The sequence below is a fragment of the Anser cygnoides genome, chromosome 3 (genome assembly GCF_040182565.1).
Source record: "Anser cygnoides isolate HZ-2024a breed goose chromosome 3, Taihu_goose_T2T_genome, whole genome shotgun sequence".
NCBI lineage: Eukaryota > Metazoa > Chordata > Aves > Anseriformes > Anatidae > Anser > Anser cygnoides.
This window is the reverse complement of record NC_089875.1, coordinates 74796017-74821956: the sequence shown is the minus strand read 5'-3', so window position 1 is coordinate 74821956 and position 25940 is coordinate 74796017. Positions and strand designations below refer to the sequence as shown.

The 25940-nt window shown below is 38.5% G+C and overlaps 1 protein-coding gene across 6 annotated transcripts in view; it reads right to left on the bottom strand.

Moving 5' to 3' along the window:
- The window catches only part of ATG5 (autophagy related 5), an 80475-nt gene extending 55341 nt beyond the window's left edge, over positions 1–25134 (bottom strand). For 2 of the 6 annotated variants that reach the window (XR_010830431.1, XM_066994461.1), the window contains exons 1-5: positions 25001–25134; positions 24421–24582; positions 18373–18500; positions 12231–12309; positions 5845–6007 (exon numbers count right to left, since the gene is read on the bottom strand). Coding sequence is in view for 5 of the 6 variants with exons in the window: in XM_066994461.1 (XP_066850562.1) it covers positions 5845–6007; positions 12231–12309; positions 18373–18500; positions 24421–24528 (478 nt within the window). In the remaining variant the exon portion in view is untranslated. Of the gene's footprint in view, positions 1–5844; positions 6008–12230; positions 12310–18372; positions 18501–19652; positions 19832–24420; positions 24583–24821; positions 24966–25000 lie in introns of those variants that run through there. The other 4 variants (XM_066994460.1, XM_066994463.1, XM_066994464.1 and 1 more) reach the window with 4 other exon arrangements.
- Between the last annotated feature and the right edge of the window lie 806 nt (positions 25135–25940).

Here is a 25940-nt window from a genome sequence, read left to right as displayed (position 1 = left end):
GAGAAACTTCCCCATGCACTGTTAACTGTAAATTCTAGTTACAAAAATAGCAAATTTATAAGCCACATTATAAACCGAGATATGGATTAAATCCAAGGAAAAAAAGGGGGGGGATCTCTACCCTAATATTACACAGTTAGGTCTGAGATCAGTGTAATTAATGCATGTACTCTCATGCTGTATTTTTTCATGAGTTTTCAAAGCAAAGTAGTGTTCTAAAGTCAAAGATTCAAAGCACATTGCTTAAGTTTTGCAGGTTAACTTCTGAAAGCTGTATGACAAAGCAGCATTTCATACTTCAGGTTATCTATCAGACCCCAAAAGGCATTTCCTCCCCCTTTTCTTTTATTTTCCACAAAGGAACCACACCTTACCACCATTCTTTTCACTTATTAAACATCCTCCCTAAGAAAAGTTTCACTTTAAGTGCACTGTTTCCTCAACACTACCTCCCTTCATTTCTAGGTCATCGATTTATCTGGAAAAAGTTCAGGGGAAGAAAACCAAGAGGGACTACTTTCTTTCCATTATTCAGATGTGAAAAAGCACACTTTCTACTTAAATTAAGCCTTCTGTGCAGCCTAAAAGCAGGAGATCTCAGTAGGTATCGTGACTTAAGCTAAAAAGAAAGCACTGATGATTATTAAACAAAAAAACTGTTACCCATTTTTGAAACACATCTCATAGACTGTGTAAAAACCGAGCAGCAGGGCTTATTAGACTTCCCTGGGTTAGTCAAATGGAAAACGAATCCTGACAATTTTACCTATCTCTAGCCCTCTGCTCCAAATCCAGACAGCCTGCATACTTTACACAGGGTACTCGGGGCAAAGAAGGTATTATATACAAGAAAATGGAGTGGCGTATCTCTGTATAGCTCTCTAAACTGCTTCGTTTTCCCCCATGGTATTTTTTTTCTGAAATACAGCTTTTCTTGTTAGTGAACCTTTTATTAATGTGTCTGTCACAAAAAGCCATGACTTTACTGGCAGAAAGTAACTTGAATGATTTCACACTGTAAAGCAAAAAACCCTCAACAACTAAAGACAATTATTTTCCAAAATGAAGTCTGCTTTTTAGAGATGGTCTGCTCAGACATTTAGATATACCTTGTGTGTCCTTCAGCATACCTCAGGAAATGGCATCCTTTGAAGGGGGGGATGCTACGAAGAAAGCAGGAGGCATTTTAAAAAAAAGTTCTACATCACTGGCAAGTAAAATAGCATTTTCATGGGTGTTTTGGGTGTGTTAGAATCACAATACTGCACCCTTATCTGCGTGCATCGTTGGGTTAGTCATTTCTGCTGAAAGGGTAACAAGCCAGTAAACACTACAGAACTAACACTGAAGTCTGTGACAAGCCACTATCAGAAAAAGCAAAAACACACCACCTCCTCCCAAAAATCCCAGGGAAAGCCTTGGATTCATTCTGCCAGTCCAACCTGTCTGAATCCAGTCAGGTTTATTAGCCCTAGCTCAGCACCAACACAGACTTGGGTAGATTTTGTGCAGAGCTCTGTGAACACATTTAACCCAGCTTTATCAGGTTGCATAATATGAACACCTTCACCATTTGGGGTATGTCACGCTCCCTTAACTCCAGAATAACTAGGTATTGACCATAATTCTAAGAAAAAAAGATGCACACCACGAAAGTGTTAATGACCAGCCCAGGAACGTAATGACTTTTTCAAAAATCCTCTTAACTAATACATTTTAAAAGCTCAGAGTTGTTTCATCTTTCTTCAGTTAAACAAATTTCTGCAAACATAAGGACAGATATTCCTGTTTTGGTAGAGATAAAGGGAAGAAGAAAAAAAGATGGCTTTGTGATTTAAAAACTGATGGCTTGTTCATTCATTCTCTTGTTAAATTCCTGAAGATTTTCTAAGTACATATTGCCTAATTTAAGTTTCAAGTGACCAGTTACGATGACAGATTTGTTCTGCTACCAATGCACGCGTATCTTGTATTAAGAACAGCATCAGTACTACCAGTTTCCTACAAAGAGGATAAACATGCATATCAAACCTGACCAGGTTATGCAAAACAAAAAAGATATTGATAATGTATGACAGTATCACTCCTTGGAAAAACAGTTCTAAACAGGAACGTGATAACCTAGAAAAACATGATTTCTGCCCCTAAAAAACAGAGGCCTGTTTTAAATGCAAGATTGAGAAAGAAATGAAAGAAAACACAGGCCTTATTCTGTCACTAAGGTGAGAAAAAAAGATCACAAATTAAAAGACTGAATATTGCATATTCTGAATGTTTATAGGATTTTTCTCCTTTAATAAGAACAGTTCAATATGGCCATTTAAATTTTGGTAAGCCCTACAGTATGAGTAAGCATTACATTCTTTTTCCATAATATTTGCAGTAAAATAATGACTTCATTATATTTTATAATACATAAAGAAGCCTTAAAAGTGGTCATGAGTTTTTACTGTTTATTTCCTCCACTCATGTATCTGAAATACCAAATCTAGTCTTCACCAGATATAAAGGACGCCTGTGAAAACTTCAGGGTATAGTTGCTTGTCTCTCCACATCTGATGAAAAGCAGCTGTGCTGAACCTAAAAACCTTCCTTCCTTTATCAGAACTATTATATGCTGAAGTTATAGACATTAATTCTTTGAACCATGCAAAAAATACAGCTCTCCCTCTAAAAACAGAGGAAATTTCATGTTTGATCCCGAGTCATCGCTAGGCCTAGTCTTAATGTTTCAAAGCAGAGAGCCTTTATTTTTCCACCACAAAAGGCAAGAAGAAAAAACCACCCACTTGAAAATCCTCTTTATCCACGATAAAAACAGCCATAACACTATTATAGCAAGAACAGTAGTAACATTTTCCATCAGTTCTGACCAAAGAACATTAACAATTCTGACAAAGGAGCGGAGGACAGTATAGCTACATACCCTGCTTTATTGCTTCCCTACCACATTCAGGCATCCACAATGCTGATCAAAATTAGGACAGCACCGATGTACCCATCCCAAAGAAGTGGTCTGGTTATGAAATAGATATTATGGACGAAAATCAACTAACAACACCAGAGCAACCTGGTCTAGTGGGAGGTGTCCCTATCCATGGCATGGGGGTTGGAGCTGGGTGGTCTTTATGGTCCCTTCCAGCCCAAACCATTCTGTGATTCTATGAACTGAAGTTTTAGGAACAAGCAAAACCACAGCACAAACAATAGGCAGAAAAGTGTATTTATATGCCTGATTTCATAGAAGATCAATACAAAACCAGAAACAGTGGGAGGAGGGATATAAAGGGTTTTATGAATACTTATCAGCTGTTACCAGCACAAGATTTTCCCTTGTCACAGCCCTTCCCCTATAAGGCATCTATAGGCAACTGAAAAGCTTTTCATGCTACCTGCTCAAGTACTTCCTTCTCCTCAGAGATATTTTTATCAAATTATACTTGTAATTAGTAGTTACATTTCTCCAAACAAGCAAAAATGATTTTTCCCCAAAGCGAGTTTAATACTAAAGTAACGAATGGTTTGGATCGGAAGGGACCTTAAGGATCAACTAGTTCCAACCCCATAAGTAGTACCATAATTCATTAAACTGAAATAACACTTCCTTTATTTGAGAACTGAAGAAAATTGTTTGAAGTTTGAGAGGAAAAAAAAGCCTGCAGATGTATCATTACTTCCAAGGCAGTTATCGCAAATGCTACTTTCTTTTCTTTTTTGTGGTCATTCATTCTTGTTTCACAAAGAGCTTTAAAATTATTACATCTCAAACGAAAGCCTATAAAAACATACTGAAAGATACACCATGCTTAAAAAGAATTTTCTTGGTTTCACAAGCTTTTCTTGTTTCTCTTTTATGAAGAGCTGAGAAATTAAAATTAGCATTTGAAAGTATTCAAAAGATTGTTTAAACTTCACATTTAGGTGTCAGATTCCACAGGTGCGATTTCTCATTAAATACAGTGAAACCTTCCTGAAATCAACCATGCCAGGCAGCCTCTGTTCTTAACCAAAAATTCTTTTTGCCTAGAACTGAAGACAGACAAACAATCAGCTAAAAGAGCCTCAGATGAGTACAGAAAGAACACATTACAGACCTGTTCTCTTACCTTACATATTGAGGGTATGCATTAGAGGTTCTATAATTTCTGCTTAAGTAAAAAAAAAAACATGAACTCATACCATTTCTTTGTGTAGTCATCTGTTCTGCCGCTAACATAATTCACTCACACGTTAGATGTCTTGCAGTTTTAATTGTAACAAACATTAATAAAAAGAGCACATGTAGTGCACTCCTGGAAACATGAATATCAGGACTAAGTCGCGGGGCTTCATTTCCCAATAAAGCTAATTATTTTCGATATAGAAAACAAAATTATGCTGACACAGCATTTTGCTTCTCTCAAACTAAACTGCTTACAAGACTAATACTATTAAAGCAGAACACAGTTTTCTTGCAAAATTATTAAAAACACAGTTTAAATTGATTTGTAACAATGTAAGCTTTAGGGAAACATCTCCCTTTACAAGGATTCTGGCTCCTGGTGGACCAGAACTCCATTATTTACTGTTAATTCACAAGAGTGGATGTATTGTCAGTCAGTTTGCTGACTAATGATCTATACAAAACAATTCCTCCAGCAGTCCAACTAAGTATTTTGAATTGAACCAGATAAAATGCAAATTTGTATCCAGTAAATTTTGTACATATTTACTGCATCCCTCTAAATCTTACCAGTCAAATATCAAATAAAGATAATCCCTCAATTTATAATTCTAATTAAGTCAATTAGAGACCAGAGTTTCTAATAAACACTCAGCCTTCAAAATTATTACAGGAGTAATAATTCATTACCATTAAAGGCAGCACTGCTTAACAACAAAAAAGAAATAGAAAACCCACATATTCATTAAATAAGCACACTAAACCCAAACTCATGTGACATTTCATGTCTAAAGCAAATATATGCCTCAAGTCTTCTTGCATTCAGAGCTTCTCCTGTTCTGTTTAATTTTCCTTATAAACACATGGGAAGAGTTTAATTTTAACTGTTTTGTATCTTAACAGAGTTAAACATCTTCACACTTATAGCTTCCATAAGATAAAACTACCAGTACAACAACTCAGGAGATCAGGAAACCACATTTTCATATGTTACCACCCTTTCCAGCTAGCAGTTTCTGAAATATTTACATAGCTTTTCAACTTATATGCCACTAAGAACTATGACAAGTACAAATAGACAGGGAAAACAAAAAAAGGTTATGTTTTGCATTACAATGCCCTCTGTTCAATGGAAGAACATTTTAACATTCTGTTCTGAATTATATCGCTGATTTTTCCAAGTCAATTCTGATCTATGCAAGATCGTTGCAAAAGCAACAGTAATACCAGGAATAAAAAATTAAATTTGGCGTGGGTGGAGGGAGTAAAGTTATTAATCTACTAGGCAAATTTTGAAAGTCTGTGTGTATTGTCTACCAGTGACAATCCTTAAACATAAACTAGAGGAGACGACCTTTTTTTCTTTTAGAGTCTAAGATAGTTCATGGTGAACACCACTTACACCCCAGGTGTCTACCATATAGAGACTACTAGTTGCACAGAAGTACAATAAACAGTGTTATGTTTTATTGCTGTTTTTGTTTTGTTAAAACAGAGTCATGACCCAACTCAAGGAAACTGAATATCTCAAGCTACATTTGGATTATCACATTACTGATTTATTTTTTTTAGTTTAAAAAAAAAAAGAGCTCTTTTCCATGACATTACTTAAACTGGTATCGTGACGAAAATTATTAGCATGCTAGTCCTAAATATAATTAATATTTGATGCAGTGTATTACCATTCTGTAATCCCATCCACAGTTGCTTATGATCCTTTTTTTGCATCTCATTGATGACTTGACTTTTGTGCTTTAAAGCATCTGCTTCTTTTATGCAAGCCATAAAATGAGCTTCAATCACATCCTTAGAATGGCAGTGTAGAAGATCCTTTTCTGGAAAATTCTACAAAGAGAAAGATCAAGAGAAATAAATATATCATGGACCTTAGAAGATGAGGAATAAAAGATTATTTAAACCTGGTTTATATTTATACAACAGAAGCACACTGGGATCTTCTACTTATTAAAGATAACATCCATTCTCTCATGGATGAAAAGAAATGTTGTGCAGTGAAAAATGTTCTAAAAAAAATTAAAGTTGAACAATTTTCTATAAAACCAGAAGTTACTCTAAATCACTCAACCTCAACTCGATAAATACGTTTAAATACATCAGTGGGTATATTTAGGCCCTTACCTCCCAAATTCAGGAAATGAAGAGTTTTTAACATGCTTTCAAGTGCACATTCTACTCTCTAGCAATTCCTATCAACTCTCATTGAAAGTTTAACGCACATTTTTATGTAGGTCTTTGAAAAATATTTCCTCCAATTATCATCATGCACATACAAGAATTATAGCATATATGCCATTTACAAACATTTTTCCTCAAAGATGCTGGAAATCCTTGTCAAATCCAGTTTTACCCAACACATATGTCTATTGCTACATCATGTGATGTGACTCCATATCCATTTTATTTAATTACAATTGGTGCACTACAGGCAACATTGCAGATGTTCAATTAGCATTCCTGAGGCAACTTTTTTCTCAGTAAATGCTAACTACCTTTCCTAATTCATTTATTAGGAAACTATAGTACTAAATCTTGTTCAGGTACAAAACAGATCCCTTTGGATATTAACTAATATCATGATGTTGATATACTGTAGAGTTGTTCTTTCCCTGATTTTTCTTTTATTGACAGTATCAATTGCCATCCTATAATACAGGCATTCAGTATCACAAATTCGCCATCTTTAGTTTTCAAGTGTCTAAAAACCCATCTTGTTTTATCCCTTCCTTATTCATCCCCTTTTCATAGCTGCTTATGACTGTGCCAAACAGCACAAACCCCCAGAACCAAATCAGAGTGGCATCATTAGTACTCCCCTTTGTAACATGGGCTTGCCACATACTTTTATACTTTATTTCTCATCTGTTATTGCACAAGAGGACCTTTTCTCTTAACCCAGTACAAATTGGCTATTTAGAAAAGTTTTTCTGAGGCCTATCAAAACCTTTTTAAAAATACATATAATGGGGTATTTTTCAAAGGCTTTTACAACACAGTTAACAAGTCGCAATAGGAGCAATATATTGCTGGAGAAACCCATACCTTCCCTCCTCCACAAAAATCAGGAAAAAAAAGAAAGACTGCTTCAGACTATGGGAACTCAAAATATCTAAAAACTACTAACAGCTGGCAATATGAAAGAGTTGGGAATGGCCTTACTTGAAGGGAATTCTGAAGGACCAGAACAATAGCTGCCCCTTCATTAGGTTATTGAATAGAGTTAGGAATTAAATAATGGAATTTCATAATCACAAGATAATCACATAATCATAAGATTGGAAGGGATCTCTGGAGGCCATCTGGTCCAACCCCCTGCTCAAGCAGGGACACCCAGAGCTGCTTGCCCAAGACCAGTTCTGTAGCTCTCCACAACCTCTCTGGGCAACCTGTTCCAGTGCTCAGTCACCCTCACAACAAAGAATTGTTTCCTGATGTTCAGAGAGAACCCCTTGTGTTCCAGTTTGTGCCCGTTGCCTGTTGCACAGGGCACCATTGCCAAGAACATGGCTCCATCCTCCTTGCATCGTCCCATCAGGTATTTACAAGCATTGATAAGATTACCTCCCCACCCAAGTCTTCTCTTCTCTAGGCTGAACATTTCATACAGTGGCTTCTCTTTATGATAGCAAACCCAGACTCTGGAATCAAAAGGATGAATTATCTTGCAAAAACAGGAATGTAATGGGAAAAGAAGACTGCCAATACCTTTTTCCTTGAAAGTATACACAGGCTGCTGCCTGACTTGCAAAAGGGGTGCTATTGTTACCTAGGACTAATGGACACAGTTGACTAGAAATCTAAGGATGTAGATAAAGCTCGTTTCTTATATGAGGATGACACATAAAGCCATTAAAGAGGACAGAAAAGAAAGAAAAGCTCTTTCCAGAGCAGAGCTCACTCCCTTTCTCTCCTACAAAGCTGAGTATTTAAACATATTGGGTTCCAAGATGAATGGAACACATTACTGGGATTGTTAGTTGCCAGCTGACATCTGTAAAAGCCTGTAAAATACTTTTAGAAGTTTAACTAACTTGCTCAAATAAAGTAAATGCTGGTAACAAATCCAGAGAAAAAAAAATAACAGTCAGAAATAGTACACTTTAAGATCAAACAAGTTCTTTACGTGGTAAAATTTAAAGCAAGACACTGGCATCCCTCAAAAAAAGATAAAACAATGAATGTACCTAAAGCCAAGTAATACAGGAACCTAGAAGCTGACTTTCAGTTTAAAAATTAAAGTTTAGCCAACTTTGAGAAAACAACAAATATAAGAACTATTTTGTTACACGTGTCTAAGTGTTGAACTGCAGGTTTGTTTTTGTTTTTGTTTTTTTGTTTTATTTTTTATATATATGAGTTTTTCTATCAACATGCTGACTTTCCTCCAACAAATTTCAAATGACAGAGAATGTCACTCCTTGGGAGTGTGTTCCAGAGAACACACACAGTGTGGTCTGCAGAATAGCAAGGAGATACCTGAAACTTATCACAACTAGCTAAGCTAGAGGAAAGTAGTACAAAGGTATAGGATCATTCGTTTTCCCTGCTTCTAAAGGATAACCCACTAGAAGACTAGAAAACATTCTTATGATTTCAGTGCTGTCTCTTTCCTGTAGAGGAAAAATACTGGCACATTTCTATTCAGTTTTATGAGTAGAAGCTGAAAAAACTGAGCGTAGAAACTCCAACTCAGAAAACACTGCTACATCTATTTAGGGACAGCAAACTATTTCACCCACATGAGACTACCAACAAAAAATATGGCATCCCCACTGATACGAATTAGGACACAGAGGAAAAAAAAATGTATTTAAATATATAACACATGCTCTTTTTTTTATTGTTTGTTTTTGAATTCTACTTGCCTACTTGGGAAATAGAAGTGAAATGTAAACAACTTGACTCAGCTCCCTGAAGAAAGAGACAACTGTAAGCAAGCTGGTAGCCACCCCTGGCTATGCAAGGATGAGATCTGCAAAAAGTTTTAACAGATCCCATAGGCAGCTTTAATTCAAGTATTCTCATTACTGATGTCCTACTCCCTCCATGTTCAGTATCTTTAAAAGAAAAGTTATTAAGGGTTGACTGGGATTTTCTTAGAAAGCTGAAGTGGTTTTGCTTCACGTATCAGTAGACATTTACAGCATAAATTTAGTCATAAAGAAGAAAGTATCATCTGTACAGACAGGAGCACTATGTAACTTCTCACATAAAACTGTTCCAAAAACATAGCAGGTAATTTCAACAGTCTGGTTTCATAACTCCATTCCACCCAAACTTATGTATCAGTTCTAGTTCACGAAACACCTGTTTATACTGTGACAGTAAGCATTAGGGTAATTTTACAGAAAATTACACCAATAATATGGTATTAAAGACCATAAGAAACATATCCAGCAGCAGGGGAAGCATCCATGTGTTTGTGTTTAGTTACCCCTCAGTAGCCTTTTCTTTTCTAAAAGAAAAACAACGTATACTTCTGGCTTTCACAATGTCTCCCAGCAGCTCCACAATTTATTTATGTAATACATGGAAAAGCACTTACTTCCTTTTCACTCCACCTGACCCTACTGTGAACTAAGAAAACCAAGAAAGGAAGACAGCTGATGTTGTACAAAACCAGATGGGAGTCTCTTGTCCTCTACATCAGGTCACGCATGGAGAAGCAGGGGTCAGCAGGTAAGGGTTTCAGCAGAGGAAAAATCTTAGCCTTTCACCTGGCATATCTGATTTCCCTCCTCCTATAGCACTAGCATCTCCAGAGCAGTTCATCACCTCCTGCCAAGTGCCCAAAATCTGGAGAGCTGGCTAGCCTGCTGAGAACAGGAACAGTGCTAAGCATGCTGCAGGGTTCCATGAGATGAACTTAACAGGAAGGGATAAAGTTTCCCTCTTTCCCACAAAGCCACACCTCAGTAACAAAAGCAACTTCCCAGACTACGTCTTCTCACGATTCTCACGGACCTTAGCACTCTGCTCAAGTTCATTCATCTATGACTATTTAAGGCAACTACATTTCAACTTCATACTAGAGATATAAATGAATGCTGTTTTGCACAAATGAATGTTTTATTGCATACCAGAAGTAGGAAGCAATTTATTCATATCTAAGTACAAACAATAATTGCGTTCTTTATTTGGACTGCATATCATACCCATGAGGAAAATCATAGGTTTCTGTCAACTTTCAAAACTCTGCTGAACAAAAAAGTTTGTCATCTTTTCTTGTCATGTCTTTAACTTTAAACAAATAAAACTGATAGGAAGGCAAAAAGTTAAAAAACACTCTTTACTGATGTTCTTGAGCTATCTGTTGTTGACTGTATACTTTTGTAAAAGCAAGGAGAAAGCCATGACAGCAAAAATTAAAGCCTAGAAAAATCTAATACTATTTAATAAAGTTAAATAAAATATATGTCTCTTTGAAGAGTAACTAAACACAAATGAAAAGAATAATCCAGGTAGCAATCCCACACCTAAACTATTTAAACTGTAAGAATTTATAACACATGAAAACGTCTTTAACATTTTGACATACTTTGATACATTTCAATTTTGTTTTCGTTTTAAGCATTAAGGTGGGTTAATTTAAACAAACTTTCAAATTACATCAAAAACAGGAAGAGAGATTAAGCAGGTGCTTAATGCAAGGTGTTATATATTTTTAAAAACTAAATTACATCAGCTTTTAAAATAACACTTCCTTAGCAGTACACTATTTCTGTTGATCTTTAACGTACACCTTTGAGACAAACTTAAATTAGCTGATATCTTGGCAAACAGCAATATAGGGACATTTAAGGTCAGTTTACATTACTACATGAAACTGAAAATCACTGTGGTGGTGCAATTTATTTCTCAAGACGGCTCTGCTTTGGGACGGCAACATTTTCTTGTCGCAGTTTATCTTCCAGAGCTCCCAGAACGTGCAACAATCAAATCACAATCTGTGAAACTAGCCACCCTGCAGTTTCTTCAAAACAGTTTGAAAGTTTCTTCATCTCACCTCTTTGGCACGTATCAGAAGTCTAGCAATTATAATGGTTCCAAAAACATCCCCGTCTTCAGATTCATTAACTCACTCATTTTTAAGTTTCAACACATAAAAGCACATATTATAAGAACACATACTTCCAAAAAGAATCAGACTACTCCTGTTTGCAAGATTTTTCCTGAAACGCCTTCAATAGAGGAACAGTTTGAACAAGAACATTCAGCATAACTGCTTCCCAGTATGCTTTTCATTTCATCTCAAATCTCACACAGTGAAGCTTGTTAACCTAGTGTTTTCTTTTGGATCAGTTTTCCTATTGCATTTTCTCTACAGTACAACAAAAAGAATAACGTTTCACAGTTAGATACCGTGATTTCTGCTTGTGGTTTTGACTTCAAAACATACCTGACATCACCTTCTCAATGCATGTCAGAGAAAGAATACCGCACCAGATCTAACCCTGCACAAGTACTCTTCTGAGCAAAGATCAGTAGTGCTATTAAGTCATACCTAATGGTTTTACAATGTGTAATCAAAGCAATGTCACACGACCAAAAATTTCACTCAGTTCTCTAAAGGGGACACACATGAAGTACAACTTCAAAGAATGATAGCACTCACTGACTTCAAGGATTTCTGCAGTATCTCACATCTACACTAATGTGCCTAAAGGGATGAGCACTTCTCAATCTCCTGAATCTTGAGTCAACTTGAGATGATTGAATTAAAAACGTTACGGCAAGTTCTTCCCTTTTATCAACTCAACCGTACCGACAATCTCATAACTTATCTTGAAAAACTATTTTGGATTCTCAGATCATAATAGAATCATTTTCAAAAGAAGGTAATTTGAAGGCATATACAGTCTCAGGGAAAATAGGTGGAGATTTACAAAAAATTAGATGATTCCTAAAGAATGCACACTCTCCTCTTCAAAAAGTCCTACCATCTTCCTCCTTGTAAAATAAGAATAATTATGAAACTTTTTCCTAGTTTTCAATTCTCATGTAATCTTATGCTCAATTAATCTTAAACTAAGGTGTATTTCAATTTTACCTTGAAATGCACTGTGATGTTCCAAGGAAGGGCTGTATTTGATGCATGGAGATCAAAGAGCAAACCAATCGGGTAATGCCTAGAAAATGAAAAGGTATTAAATTAAATGCACAGCTTTTATATTTATTCTACATATAACAGTTTGCTTGCCTGCTTTTACATAACTTAATTAGCTGTTTTCCTCCTAGACTTAACATGTACTATTATTCAGAAAAATTATACAGGCAGGTATAACTGACTTACAGTTTACAGCAGAATCAAGCCTGGAATTCACAAAGTATCTAAACCAGTGATCTCTAAGCTGTGCCCACAAAACACTGCTAGCTTTGCAACAGCATAACCAGCCTACAGTTGCTCTGCAGAATCCTTCAAAACAGTATTTTCAATCATAATGCTCAACAAGAGCAGGACTAGTTGGTCTGACAGAGAAGTTGACATGTTCAGACGCTGTAAAGACATGAGAAGTTTATACCATACTGACTTTTAACATTTCTACCCTCTCCCACCTGCCTGATGTCATCACAGAGGATAAGCATTAGAATTTTAAAATGACATGTGTAGAAGGGCTAAAAAGTGGGTTGATCAAGATGATCTCTTCACCTTCACTAACCTATCAAATTACGGAGATGAAAAACATTAATTACAGTTTGTTTGGTTTTATTTTTTCCTATTTCAGTGGTGTTCTGAACTAAAGGACAAATACAAAGAAGCTGCTCCCTCCAAATGTAAATTTTTATCTTCTAATGAATTTCAAGGGGACAGAGTCTCCAGCAATGTAAGTCATGTATATTACATACACAAAGCTTCCAAAGGCATCTTAAAAAGCTCCATTATCTTTCAAAAAGTCTTAAACTGAAAAAGCCTTTAGTTTTTTGATCCTACAAAGAGATAAGCACACACTTAGCTATAAACTCAGTAGGTCCACTGAATTAAATAGGACTGAACATGGAATGCAGAGCCAGGCAAGAATATAAGATTCAAAAATCCATAAAAACAGTAACAGAGAGGGTACTGCTCTGAAAGCACCTGTGTTGAGCTGATTTCCTGAGTCGCTAAACCCCCACACAAACAGTGCTTTAATACCCTCTACTGGTGAGATCAAAAACTACGACAAAGACACTTAACAGCAAAATTAAAAAAAAAAAATAACGGCATGATTCTCGTACTTATTCATTCAGAACTTTTTAAGAGAATAGGAGAGTATATCAAAAAAGGATCTATAACTGTCTTCCCCTTACAATGGGCAAAAGAATACAAACAATGCGTATCCACATTTATCCAGACTCAGTGCTAGCGCTCAAGGACATTTTACTACTAACTGTCAATCCTGTCTTAAGTTCTTCCGCAGGGTTTCAGCTAGAGTGGTTTTCCAGGTGAACTACTTAATGAAAGTCAGATTTTCTTTGACAATTAGATTTACATGAAAAATAACTTTCAATTTACACAACAAAATAGCTACAAAAAAGACACCAAACCGTTTTTGGCCTACATTTGTATCTTCCACCCAGCACAGATTACAAAATAAAGTTAATGTACTCAAGCTTTCCTCACTAAAATGCTTGTGTTTTGCACAGCTGATATGCTTTTTATTTTGAATGAGGCAAGTGCTAAATTCTCTTTGCGCCACAGCTGAACACATGAGATTCATGATGACAGTAGACCAGGAGAGAAATCACTTTCTATTCGGAAGTGTAGCCTTCCATTAAGCGTAAGGTTCACAGCACGAGTAAAGCAGTCCTGACAGGTAAGACTTCCCCTGGTACAGAACTCCAGTTCACGCTGGCATTTAATCTGAAGCCAAGAGAAGCCTTAAGTAATGCCTTACAGTACATAATGCTGCATTTCACTTACTTTTGATATATAGTTACAAGCATTTTTTAAGAGTCTGGAAACAATAGCGCTCCATATAATACCAAAACTATTTTTTTTAATATATATCCTTCATCATAAAATGTTTTCTTAACCAGAATAGAGGATTAAGGGAAGCACAAAGAGGAAAATTGGGAATAGAAGAGGAAATGTCTATTTGTAGATATGATGAAAAAGAGTAACATTCCCTCACCCTGTTCTTAAGAGCACATCTACCTTGTGCCAAGGGCCAGTATTCCCTCATTACGTCTTGCTTCCAGTGGTACTGCTTCAATGCTGTTTCTGAACTTGTATTTGAAAAATATTCACTATAATTAAAGAAACATGCAAGTGCTTTCTAGAACCTACAGTAACCAAGAAAATTTAAAAATAATAATCCACAAACCCAGGCCTTTAAAGACTTGCCTCTGCCAAAGAAAACCGAAAATAAACAGGACAGCAGCTAAAGGAAACATCCAGCCCACAAAGGTAATATTAGAAAAACAAACAACCCAACCAACTAAACTGTTGAAATCAAACTGGTGTTAACTGAAGTGGAAGCCAGGCAGACTGTCTGTAACTTTCTCAGAGGTAAAATGGAGGAAATAACAAAGAGAAAACGTCTAAGAGACCACAAGTCTTGTTTAAAGAAAAGAATTGATGGAATAATGATTGGTTCTGCAAAGTATTCAATCTATAAATGTATAACAGCACTGACTTCCAGCCACTGTCAATTTATTACTGCTTTTGTTATTCCACAGAAGGTGGTTTCAAGGTGTGAGAGGTGCCCTGGAAAACACAGCTTCAAGAACATAAAAACCTTTTGAAAGTGATAGATGGGTAGTAAGGACAATGAATGACTACTCTCTAAAAACTTCCTTCTGGACCCAGGACAATATTTACAGGAATACAGAGTATGACAGCATGAGCTGGCAGGTTGTTTTCATACCAGAATAATTTTTAGTGGTAATTCAGTAAGATTTGCATCACACGAACTGATAAAATCCAGGACAAAACCAAAAACCAGATATCCTATGCTCCAGAACTGGGGTATTATATGTATCGAGAGCCCCCCCATCTTGTGTTTGGGTATTTCTGTGAACTAACGTGTATGTCATTGAGGGAAACAATGCCTGCATAGAAAAATAAATATTCTCACCTTGTTCTTTAGCACTCAGTAAGAAACACACACTTCTATGCAAACTCTACCATTTTCAAGCAATATTCCAGCTATTCCTGATCAAACATTGCTTTGGCCTTTTGTCTTCAGGCAATTCCTGACCAGGCAGGGTCAAGCACCCGTTCAGTTGGTGCTAGAGAGACACCCATGCAACTGCCAAGCCTAGAGCACAATTCACAGAAAGGGTGACAGACACTCTGCTGAAGTCATGCGCAAGTGCTCAAGGATGGTAACAAAGTACAGGATGCCCTCCCCCAGCACCCACTGAAGAAACTACCTCTATCAGAGGCCTCCACTCAGGCTGAGCTCCTGGGGAAAGATGCAGCTCCCCAGGTCTCAAGCTGCCAGGAGTGCTTGGGACCTCTCCTGAGGGCTGGGGCAAGCAAAGGTGATGTCCCTGCCCACAGGAAGCATGTGTTGATGGAGGAGCTGTCACCCATCTGAGCTGCAAGAAGAGGCCAGTGGACTGGGAAGATGAAAGATTGATGGCATCTTCACCAAGGCCTTGCAGAGAAAAGAGCCTATACCCCCATCTGCACAGAAGATGGGTCATTGGAGTGGTGAATGGAGACTAACAACGTTGGGAAAATCAGAGGCCTGATTTTCCTCTTGCAAGAAAACACAGGCTCCTTCTCCACCTGCTGTTGCAGACAAGGGGCCGGAAGCTCCGAAGGAAGGATCAGAGTGACCTGAACATCACATCCACAATGAAAGGAAGCAGTGATAGTGTTTAGAGACTCCCTCCAACAGTGGATGGAGCCCCGCCTCCATCTGCCAACCTTACTTGCTGTCTGGGGAGGCTTATCTGAAACTTTTTGACAAGCAGAGTCTAGCTCTTTACCATCTTGGGAGACTATTTTCCAAATCCAATAAACACAGATTCTGCCTGCACCCTCTTCAGTGTAGTTATTGGTTTAATCTCATGTAACTGCACCGTGTCTGAGAAGATTTGATCCATTTCCTTTTTGTAATCTCTGCTGCTATGCAGTCTGCTGACCAATCCTTGCAACTCCTTAAGCTGGCGACACAGACCCTCCATCAGCACACACGAACCCATCTTCCCCTACCCCTAACAACTTCGGTGCAAGGTCCCAGGCACCCCCTGCAACTCCGGGCCTGGAGAGCAGCACTCTCTTCCAGAAGTTTGTTCTGAGTGCTTCAGAGAATGAAGCTGAAACTGTTTCAGACTTATTCCAGACTTGCTGCAAAACAGAAGAGCTGCAGCCAGAAAGACAAGCGCTATATCCCAGCCAGGTATGAAACAGCACAGATTGCAAGAAGTACGACCATATGGTGTAAACCAAGTAATTAGAATAAGAAATCCTACAATCAAGTTTTGTTGGATTCTGAATGCAGAAGTTAAAGAAATCAAGCGTTAATGACCTGCTATTTTTTCTCTACAAACTACTAACTCAATCTAATTCTCCATTCTGATATTTCTGTCTTCCATGGAATAAACTTCAGCTACTCATGGGATTACCACATTCTAAAAGAATGGGTTGCAGATAAAATTTTCCTGAGGAAAGCAACTCTACAGGAATCAGTGGAGCTGCTCCTGGCAGCATATGCTTATTTTTAAATGATCACAGCATAGAAGACAATAATTATATTATTTTCACTTCAACATTCCTTTAGTTTACTAACTCTACCTAATTCTAAATTTATCATTCTATAATTATATTACTTATATAATATATATAATTATATTACCAATATTCTATAATTATATTCCATAACTGCAATTATTATTATTTTTTAATTAAATTATCCTGGTACCTGAAAACATGAAAACACAGAGCTAATTTTGGCTGAAATAAAAAGCCTTTCTTTCCTGTTGCAGACAGCTTCAGTGAAAATTTTTAAGGTTACCTGTCATTACCTACCTAAGGTTATGAACATGCCGGGACCAACTTAGTACCTTGCTGTTAGACAGTAACCATCATAACTCAAGATTACTTATGGAACCCAAAGAAACCAATTATTGTTAAATTCCAGACATTTTACAAAGATGTCTAAAGCTGGTTTTACCAGCCAGTTACGAAAATATGAAAAAAGCTAGTTTTTATGCTTTTCTGAAGAAAACAACAAAACAACACTTTTTCAAGGTTTACAGTAGTTTAGTTTCAAAGAAACAAAAGACTAGAAGGAAATTCCTGCACCACCAAGTCTAAACGCACTAACGATGTAATAACGCTTGCTAATCACAAGATAACTCACACTAAATTCATGTAGAAATTTAAAAAAAAAATCAGTTTTAATCTTTTCTACCCAATTTCAAGAAGCTAGAACAGTCACTGTTAGTTCTCTTTCCTATTATGATACAGGAAATGAAAAGAGATTCAAAACACTAAGTACTTGCTGGAGAACTGACAGTGTGTGTACAGAGCCCAGCCAACACTGCAGCTCTCAGAATGTTTTCTTCAGAACTTGTAGCAGAAATAGGAAAAAAAAAAATCTGACGTACAGTAGTTATAAAAAAAATTACATTAAACAACGGCAGTCTGGTTTTCTAGCCCTTCAGAAAGGGACATATTTCTTATAGACAACACAACAGAACAAAAATAGAATTAACAGCAATTATTTCAATAAAGCTAAACAGACAAGAGCCTATGCATCAGCATGATTTTTATCTGTTTTAAAGCACAAGCAGTCGTCACACCAGTGAAAAGTGAAGCTTACACATTTTATCTGTAAGCAGAAAATCCTATTTGTATTCAGACTCCAGAAATAATACTTTTGTGTTAGCATGTGTCTTAAGAATGCAGAATAAGCTAAACAAAGATTTCTTTGGTGATTCTACAGCAAGAAATAGTAAAGCCAAAAATGCAGCTGTTTCATGTTACGGTAACAACCAGAACAAAATCCAAAATCAACGGGTGCAGCACCCCCTCTGTCTTTATATATACAGTTAAGTACAAGCAGAATAATTAAAAGTATGTTTGGGGGAAAAAAATGAAGAAAGTTTAATGTTGAACAACGTTTTTCCTACCTTTCTCCTCCTTTGCCTTCTTTGAAACCCATTGAAGTTGTTAGCTCAGGGAAAGTGCTGACACTGTGCTAAACTTGTTATCTCTTTACAAAATAAATTGAGTAAAGGTACAAAGTTAAACTCACCACTTCAGTGGTGTACCTTCATATTCAAACCATATTTCATTAATTTCTTCTTGTCTCATAACTTTCTGAAAATGTTTCTTCACTTTGTCTGTTACCAGTGTCAAGTAGCTTATTCTTGGCAAAAGCAACTGAAAGAAAAAAAACACAGATGCTTTAAGTATACATAAAATTTACTAAATTAGTAAGTCTGTAACAAGTACTCATTTTCATAACCAAAATTCAGTCAGCATTTTTCCCTTTTCAAACAGTTTGTTGTTCGTATTACCATCATTACATTGCTTTTACTTTCTTTCAAAAGAATCTAATTCAGCAAATTAATAGAACACAGCCTTCAGTTTTAAAAGGTGAACAACCTTTATAAATACAGTGAAGTCATTTACACACACGAGAATTGTTCAGTACCTCAAAGACCTGAATGACAATAATCTTATACTTTATTAAGTTAATTCTACAGATCTACAGCGATAGTTCCTGAGGCAACATAATCCAGGCAACTGTGATCAAAACCAAGTATTTTTGGTAATAAATCCATGTTATTTCTGGGATATATTTGCAGTTAAATTAATACTGATACATTCTGATGAGAGACAGACCCATTTGGACTGCTACAAAACCAGGTTTTCAGCATGCTGCGGGTGGCACAGCCATACGGGAATGGATAAATACATTATTAAAACATTAGTGATTGCAATAGTATTTGACATAAGCCTTCAAACTGCATACCCAACTTCCTTTGTAAAATATTTAAATCCAGTCTGAAGCGTGGAAGAACAACTTAGTTTCTATTTCAACATAATCAGAGATCACAAACAGTAATTAAACAGCATTTCATTGAATCTAACAGAACGCTGCCAACATTCCCGATGTGCCTACTTGAAGCACAAAACCCAAGTTAATTGGATTAAAAGGGACCACTTGTTTTTCAGAGATGCTGAGCATTTTTTGCCAAGGTGTGGATGTCCCATCCCTGGAGGTGTTCAAGGCCAGGCTGGATGGGGCCTTGGCCAACCTGATCTAGCAGGTGGTGTCCCTGCCTATGGCAGGGGGGTTGGAGTTAGATGATCTTTAAGGTCCCTTCCAACCCAAGACATTCTATAACTCTATGATTTGCAGCACCTTCTGAACTCTCGGTGCCCCTGCCAAAGGGGTATACTGATAATGTTCAGATCAGTACTTAAATACTTTCAACATTATCTCAACAGTGCATTTTTGTCCATCTTTTTAAATCACATGCCTAATTTATGTCAACTGAAAGTAATACAGCTAGCAATTTTTAGTACCAATCATCATGAGATTTCGTAGTGTTCTCAAACTACAAATATCCCTTTGCAGCTTAAGTCTTCAGAACGGTATTCTTTTAGGGGCTTTTTTGGTCTTCCCACCTCTTCTACTTTAGTCTTCCCCTTCCATAGAAGACGATAGAACTGGATTCTTTCACATTTTTCTAGCTTTAATTATCCTAGAGATTTAAAAGCATATTAGATCAGTTTAAAAAACTTTAAAACCATAAATTTAAAGACATCTTCATTTTGTTACCCCTTTTAATATCCCTTTGCCACTAATTGTGGCAGTTTTTACCAGTATGGACTTGGTAAAAGACATCAGTGGACACAAAACATTTTTCTTCAAAATCCTGTAATCTTTAAAGGCATTTACTGAGTATTTCCAGAGGAAAGATACTAAAAATATTTAGGAAAAAAAAATTCATATATGTAACAACACGCTGGGCGTCAGTCAATCTCTCCAACAGCCAAATCACGCTAAATCCTTTACGGAGGCCTCTATATAGAAAATGGAATTCTACGTAACTGTTTACTTCCTAGATTATTGTAAGCTTTTCCAACACTTTAGCCACATGACGGGAGCCTTCCTTTCAGGCAAAGTCATGTTCACCAGAATGACATCTCTTCCACAAATTCTTTCGCTGCTCCCCCATGGACTCCTAAGCCAGTCCATGAAGGTCAACGAGCCCACACCCCTTCACCCTTTGATTATGCTACAGCAGTATTTCTGGATGCTGGGCATGAATGGCCATGGTTCAGTGATAAGGTAAATCTCAGTATAGGGCTGTAAAACCTAATGCATTAAAAACAACACGTGATCTCATGACAAGAGATGTTAACTCAAATTAAGCTCGCTCCACTAGGTCAGATTTGCTTAATTGCTTTTTTAGCATATGTGTGACAAATAACCTTGCATGAGCAGACTTCCTGCTAAAGGCTAGAATAAAGCTATGAAAACCAAACACATCCAACTCACATCACATTGCAAGCAATGTAACAACTGCAATTTGAGTGTGAGACTGATACATCACTACATAATACGCTAAAAGACAGGATGCTCAGAGCAAGTTAAGTGACCTTATAGTACTGTATAGTACTGCATAAGTACAGTACTGCATAGACAAATATGCAGACAAGGTAGCATCAGAATAAAGTTTCTAATGAATAGACTGTAGGTTTAGCATAGAGAATCAACAGACAGCAACATAAATAGCACACAATAGAAAACATCTAATAGGAAAATGCAGGATAACACATAGGGAATTAAACAGAAGAGAATCCTTGTTCTGATTCGAGTAGTCTAGCAATCGAACCTGCCACGCCGCCTGCTGATCAGTGGCAGACTGGTGTAACGCTTGCCACTCACTGTGCTGCATAACACATATGAATGGAAAACCCTGCTTCCAGTTGAGCTTTGTGGCTCAGAGGGTCTAAAAATGTCTTGTCCTATAGAAGGGATCGACTTTTAAGAAGCCTGAAGGGAATTCTAAAATAGTGGGTAAATTCCTTAAGCGTGCGTAAGGATTCCCAAAATGTTAGGTGAGGCTCGGTGCCTTACTCTCCTCGCAAGTCTTCTCCTACTTGGTATAAAAACAAAAAGCTGGTGTGAACTCCTTTGAAGTACAGTACATGGTGTGAATCTGAGCTGATGTTCATGACCTGTAAGGATCAGGCTGAGCATTGCAACAGTAATGAAGACTGAATAAAAAGATCACTCTGTGCCAACAATTAAAAAACTAGCATTTGAGAACATGAAAAAACCTAAAATTCATACTCATATCTTAATTCAAAAGTCAGTGTCCCTGACCAACAGAATTATTTAGTGCCGTTTATTTTAAAATAAACGATAAATTACTAGATCTTGATTACAACCAAGACACAACAACAATCAGTTGCTTTTGATTATGATTTCTAACCTTATTTTGGAAAGGAGTTGTGAAAAACATGCACGTAATTTATATACACCCAGCTTAACTCCAAATAAAAATGCAAAACTGTTGAGGGGAAAAAAAGCAAACTGAAATAATAAGATGAGAACTCATCATCTTAAGAAAAGAAAAATCTTCAAAAACGTGACAAGACAGAATGAAACCCACTAGTTTACTACATACTATCTCCCTAGTTGTACAAGCTGCAACACCTTCCTTTTGCACACTAGGTATTGCTACAGCATTTAATCATAATAACAGGAATATTGTCCACAGAAGTTAAATAACATGCGAGGAATTCTAATGCCTAAGAAAATGCTTGGAAAATATTCTTCATGTAAAAACAGTACCTCCCCAACTATCTTCCCGGGTTTTGCTGCAGAAGGAAACACCTTTTTACATGCAAAACACTGTAAAATCACAACTCCAATTTAACAGGAACTGGACTGGTTTGATCACCAATGCATGCAGGATAAAAGAAACAAAGCATGCTAGCCCAGAATGGCTTCATATTGCTGTTACAAACTTCTTAATAAAACAATTCTTTTGCCACTGGAAAGAGTAAAGATTGACCCAGCAGAGGCTGTCCCTGGGGCAGAGTACCCTTACTGCCTTCTGTGGTAATTTCGTTCCTTACACCTGATCAATTTCAGCCAATGAGTACTTTATTTCTTGCACACTTAAAGAACTCCCTGCAGATACCTATCTGGCAGGAACAGCAGTGTTTGACTTGAGCTGCTTAGTCTTGATGTCATTACTTTCCAAAATGGATCATTTGAAATGAGCTCTGCTATCCCTACGCAATGCCATACTGTGTTGTAAGCACGTCTCATTCCTGTGCTGTTCTAATGTATCTAGCAGCCAAGGGTCTCCTACCACACAACTCAAACTGAAATCGATCACGCAGATTCTAGTTTATTTTTCTAACCTCTCTCCCTATGTCTTCCTTTGCCTTCACAAAGCAAGTTTCTCAGAACAGAAGTTTTCTTCCTCTTAACTTCATGATGCCAGAATTTCCTCCCTGTTCACGGAAAGCAATCCAGAACACAGCGGCTTTATCTACTTCAATAAATACTGATAAGATGAGATGTATGAAGTAGAACGACTGGTGTCAAGGGCTGGGAACGTTCACTACATATGCTTTTTGTTTGTTTTCCATTTCAATTCAGCTCCAGTTTGATTCCATACACTGACCACCCATTAGCAGCTGGAACACATTGATCGCAGGCCCAAAGTACATCTTCTGCTTCAGCTGCACGGGAAAAAGACTCAGCTTGTGCGCTCCAAGACAGATGTGCGATACAAACCTTGGCAGAGTAACTGGAAATAACACAGGCTTGCTTCACAAACACACTCCAGATCCAAACTAGTACATTAATGCAGATGCACACTGAAACTACAAGAACTCAATCCAGATATAAAACCTTGATTGCTATTCAACCTTTTACTATTATTCATCTTTGGTCCCTTCAAGCAGCAAAACTTCAACTATCAGCTCCAACATGACCTGCAAGAGGGAAAAATCTAACATTTAAGAATTCTGACCTATGAATAACCAGGTTTTGCAAAAAGAGAGAATTAAGCCCTGAGATTTTCTGTGCACACTTCAAGAGCAGTAAGTAAAAGAAACACTACCATCTTAAATCTATCTTCTAGGCTTCGAAAGTTGGCCTCACTGTGAAGATAACATGGCTTCAGGGTTTTCATGCTGATGTTAAACAGATTAAGATTGCATGTCTCTGAACTCAGGCTTGTGCCTTTTACGTAACTCTTACACACTATGCACATATGTATTTTAAAATATATATATTTTATAGAAGTTAGATCAGAGACTTCTAGCCAGTTCAGAAGCATTGGGCAACAGGTCAAGCACACAACATAAAAGTACTTCCGCTTCACCAGTGGTGAATTTAAGGCATAGAGAGCTGAACACTATCATCACTGAACGAAAAGCATTAATGCTTTATTAAGTTACTAAAAACCACACAAAGCACACAGGGAAATCAGAAACCAAAGATGCTATTAATTCAACACTATTCTATCCAGTAATATCTTCCAAAAAGCATAAAATATGACAAGATTCAAGGATTTCAGAATCACTTAAATTCTTAGCATAAGTTTCTTCCTCTCACATACTTGGTACTTTTTAAACTTAAGTTTCTCTGAAACAGCCAATACTGTCTACTAACCAAATGTCTGTAAAGTACAGAAAGGATGAAAACTGCATAGCATGCTATAAATCAACATCCACGTGATTACAGAAAGCATTTCAATTTACAGCTCAAATCCACCCATCACCCTTGTCTGCATCATCAGCTTACCAAGCACTGTATTGGTAAGACATCTGAGCTGCCTTTCCTACTACATTTCTCATAGCTGCTAGCATTTACAGAGAAGAAAATGAGTAGAAGTCATCCACAAGCAGAGGAAATTCATAAAGAACACTGGCTGCAGTATTTATGCTACTTGCCTCGACAATTTTATAGTGTAGACAGGCAACATACAAGCTCTATCCCTTCTTCTGAAGAATCTCTAAGAAGATACAAACTCACCATGAGTGTACACACAGCCTTTGCTTTTTGCTTATTTGTTGACTTTTTCGTAAATGTTTTTAAGCCTTAGTTATCTGTTGTAACCTACACTCACTGGTGAAACAAACTTAAAATTTTGAACCTGCTCTGAAGAGAGGTGACTCACACAGCGTGGCAATAAGGTACATCCAAAAGGTACCAGGAATAAGAAAATAAAAATCCACACATCTCGCAGCACGCATGAGATTAAACAAAACAAACACACGTATGGGATCAGAGCATCCACGCTGCCGTTGTTATACTCACATAGTAAGGCTCAGCTTCCCTTTCGGTTATCTCATCCTGATACAGCGTGAAGCAGGTTGGTATTCGGCCAAACCACACATCTCGAAGCACGTCTTTGTCATCTGTCATTCTTCCAAGGAGTAGTGAAGCACATGTAGATCGAGTTCGTTTCTTCGGCTGGAACTGTAACCCCATCCCCCCCCAAAAGAAACCGGTCAGCACTGCTGCAAGCAAAACACACCTCGTTATAGGTTCTCCTGTAAGTATGAGCTCTCGTGTCACTACATTATGTGCGTGTTCGCGTAGAAAACCACAGAATACAAACAGTCGGAGGGGACCCCCGAGGATCACCGCGTCCAACCCCCGTTTCCCCACAGGGCCACCCCAAGACCCGCCGAGGAGCGAACACCCATCTCCCACACCTGCCCCGCGCCGTGCCCTGACGGGGAGGCCCTCTCCCTCCGCCGCCCCATAGCCACAGCGGGGGGCCGAGCAGCCCCACGCCCGGCGGGGCACGGAGCCGCCTCAGGGCGGCCATCCCACCCCCCCCCGGGAGGCCCCGCCCGGGCCCCGCGGCCGTTAGGAGCGGCGCGGCCGTTACCTGCGGGCCGCCCCGCGCCGGAGCTGCGGCGCCAGGCAGGAACCCAGGCGCGGCCCCGCCCGCCCGCGCATGCGCCTCCCGCCCGCGCGGCTCCGGCGCGGCGCCGCTTCCGCCCGGCTTTGGGCGGCCCCCACGCTCCGGGCCGGAACCCGGCGCGGCCGCTGAAGCTGAGGGGGGAGGCGGGCGGCGGGCGGGCCGGGGAGTGCTGCGCTGCCTCATGGCCGGCAGGTGTCAGGCAGCGGCTGCTGCTGTTGGAGGCGTTCCGCGGAAATAAGGCGCTTTGGTTCCCTGTGTCTCATTTTTTCTCCTCAAGGACTGGTGTTTTTATGAGTGTGTTTGATTCTGATTCATATTTTTTATTGATAAAAAATAACACTCAGAACATGAGCCCGTAGTGGTTTCACTCGGGTGGGCAGCCAAGTTACACCTTAGCTGCTCTCTCACTCACCTTCCTCAAAGGGGTAAGGGGGAGAAAATACGATGGAAAGTGCTCAAGGATTGAGATAAGGATAGGGAGATCATTTAACAATTATTGTCATGGGCAAAACATTCAGAATAGGGAGATAATAAAATTTATTGCCTATTACTAACAGGCTAGAGAAGTGAGAAACAAAGCAAAGAAACAAACCACCTTCCCCATATCCACCCTCTTGCACCACCTCCCCCTGAGTAGTGCAGGGGAACAGGGGAATGGGGGCTGCGGTCAGTCCCTGACTCTTCATCTCCACCGCTCCTTCTCGGTCACCCCCTGCCCCTGCTCCCCGAGGGGTCCCTCCCATGGGATGCCGTCCTTCCCAAACTGAGCCTGCAGGGGGCTGGCCAGAGGCAGCAGCTCTTCAAGAAGTGCTCCCATATGGCTCCGTACCTCCGGGTCCATCCCCCAGAAGCAAACTGCTCCAGCACGGGTCCCCCACGGGCGGCAGCTCCCCCCAGACCCCCT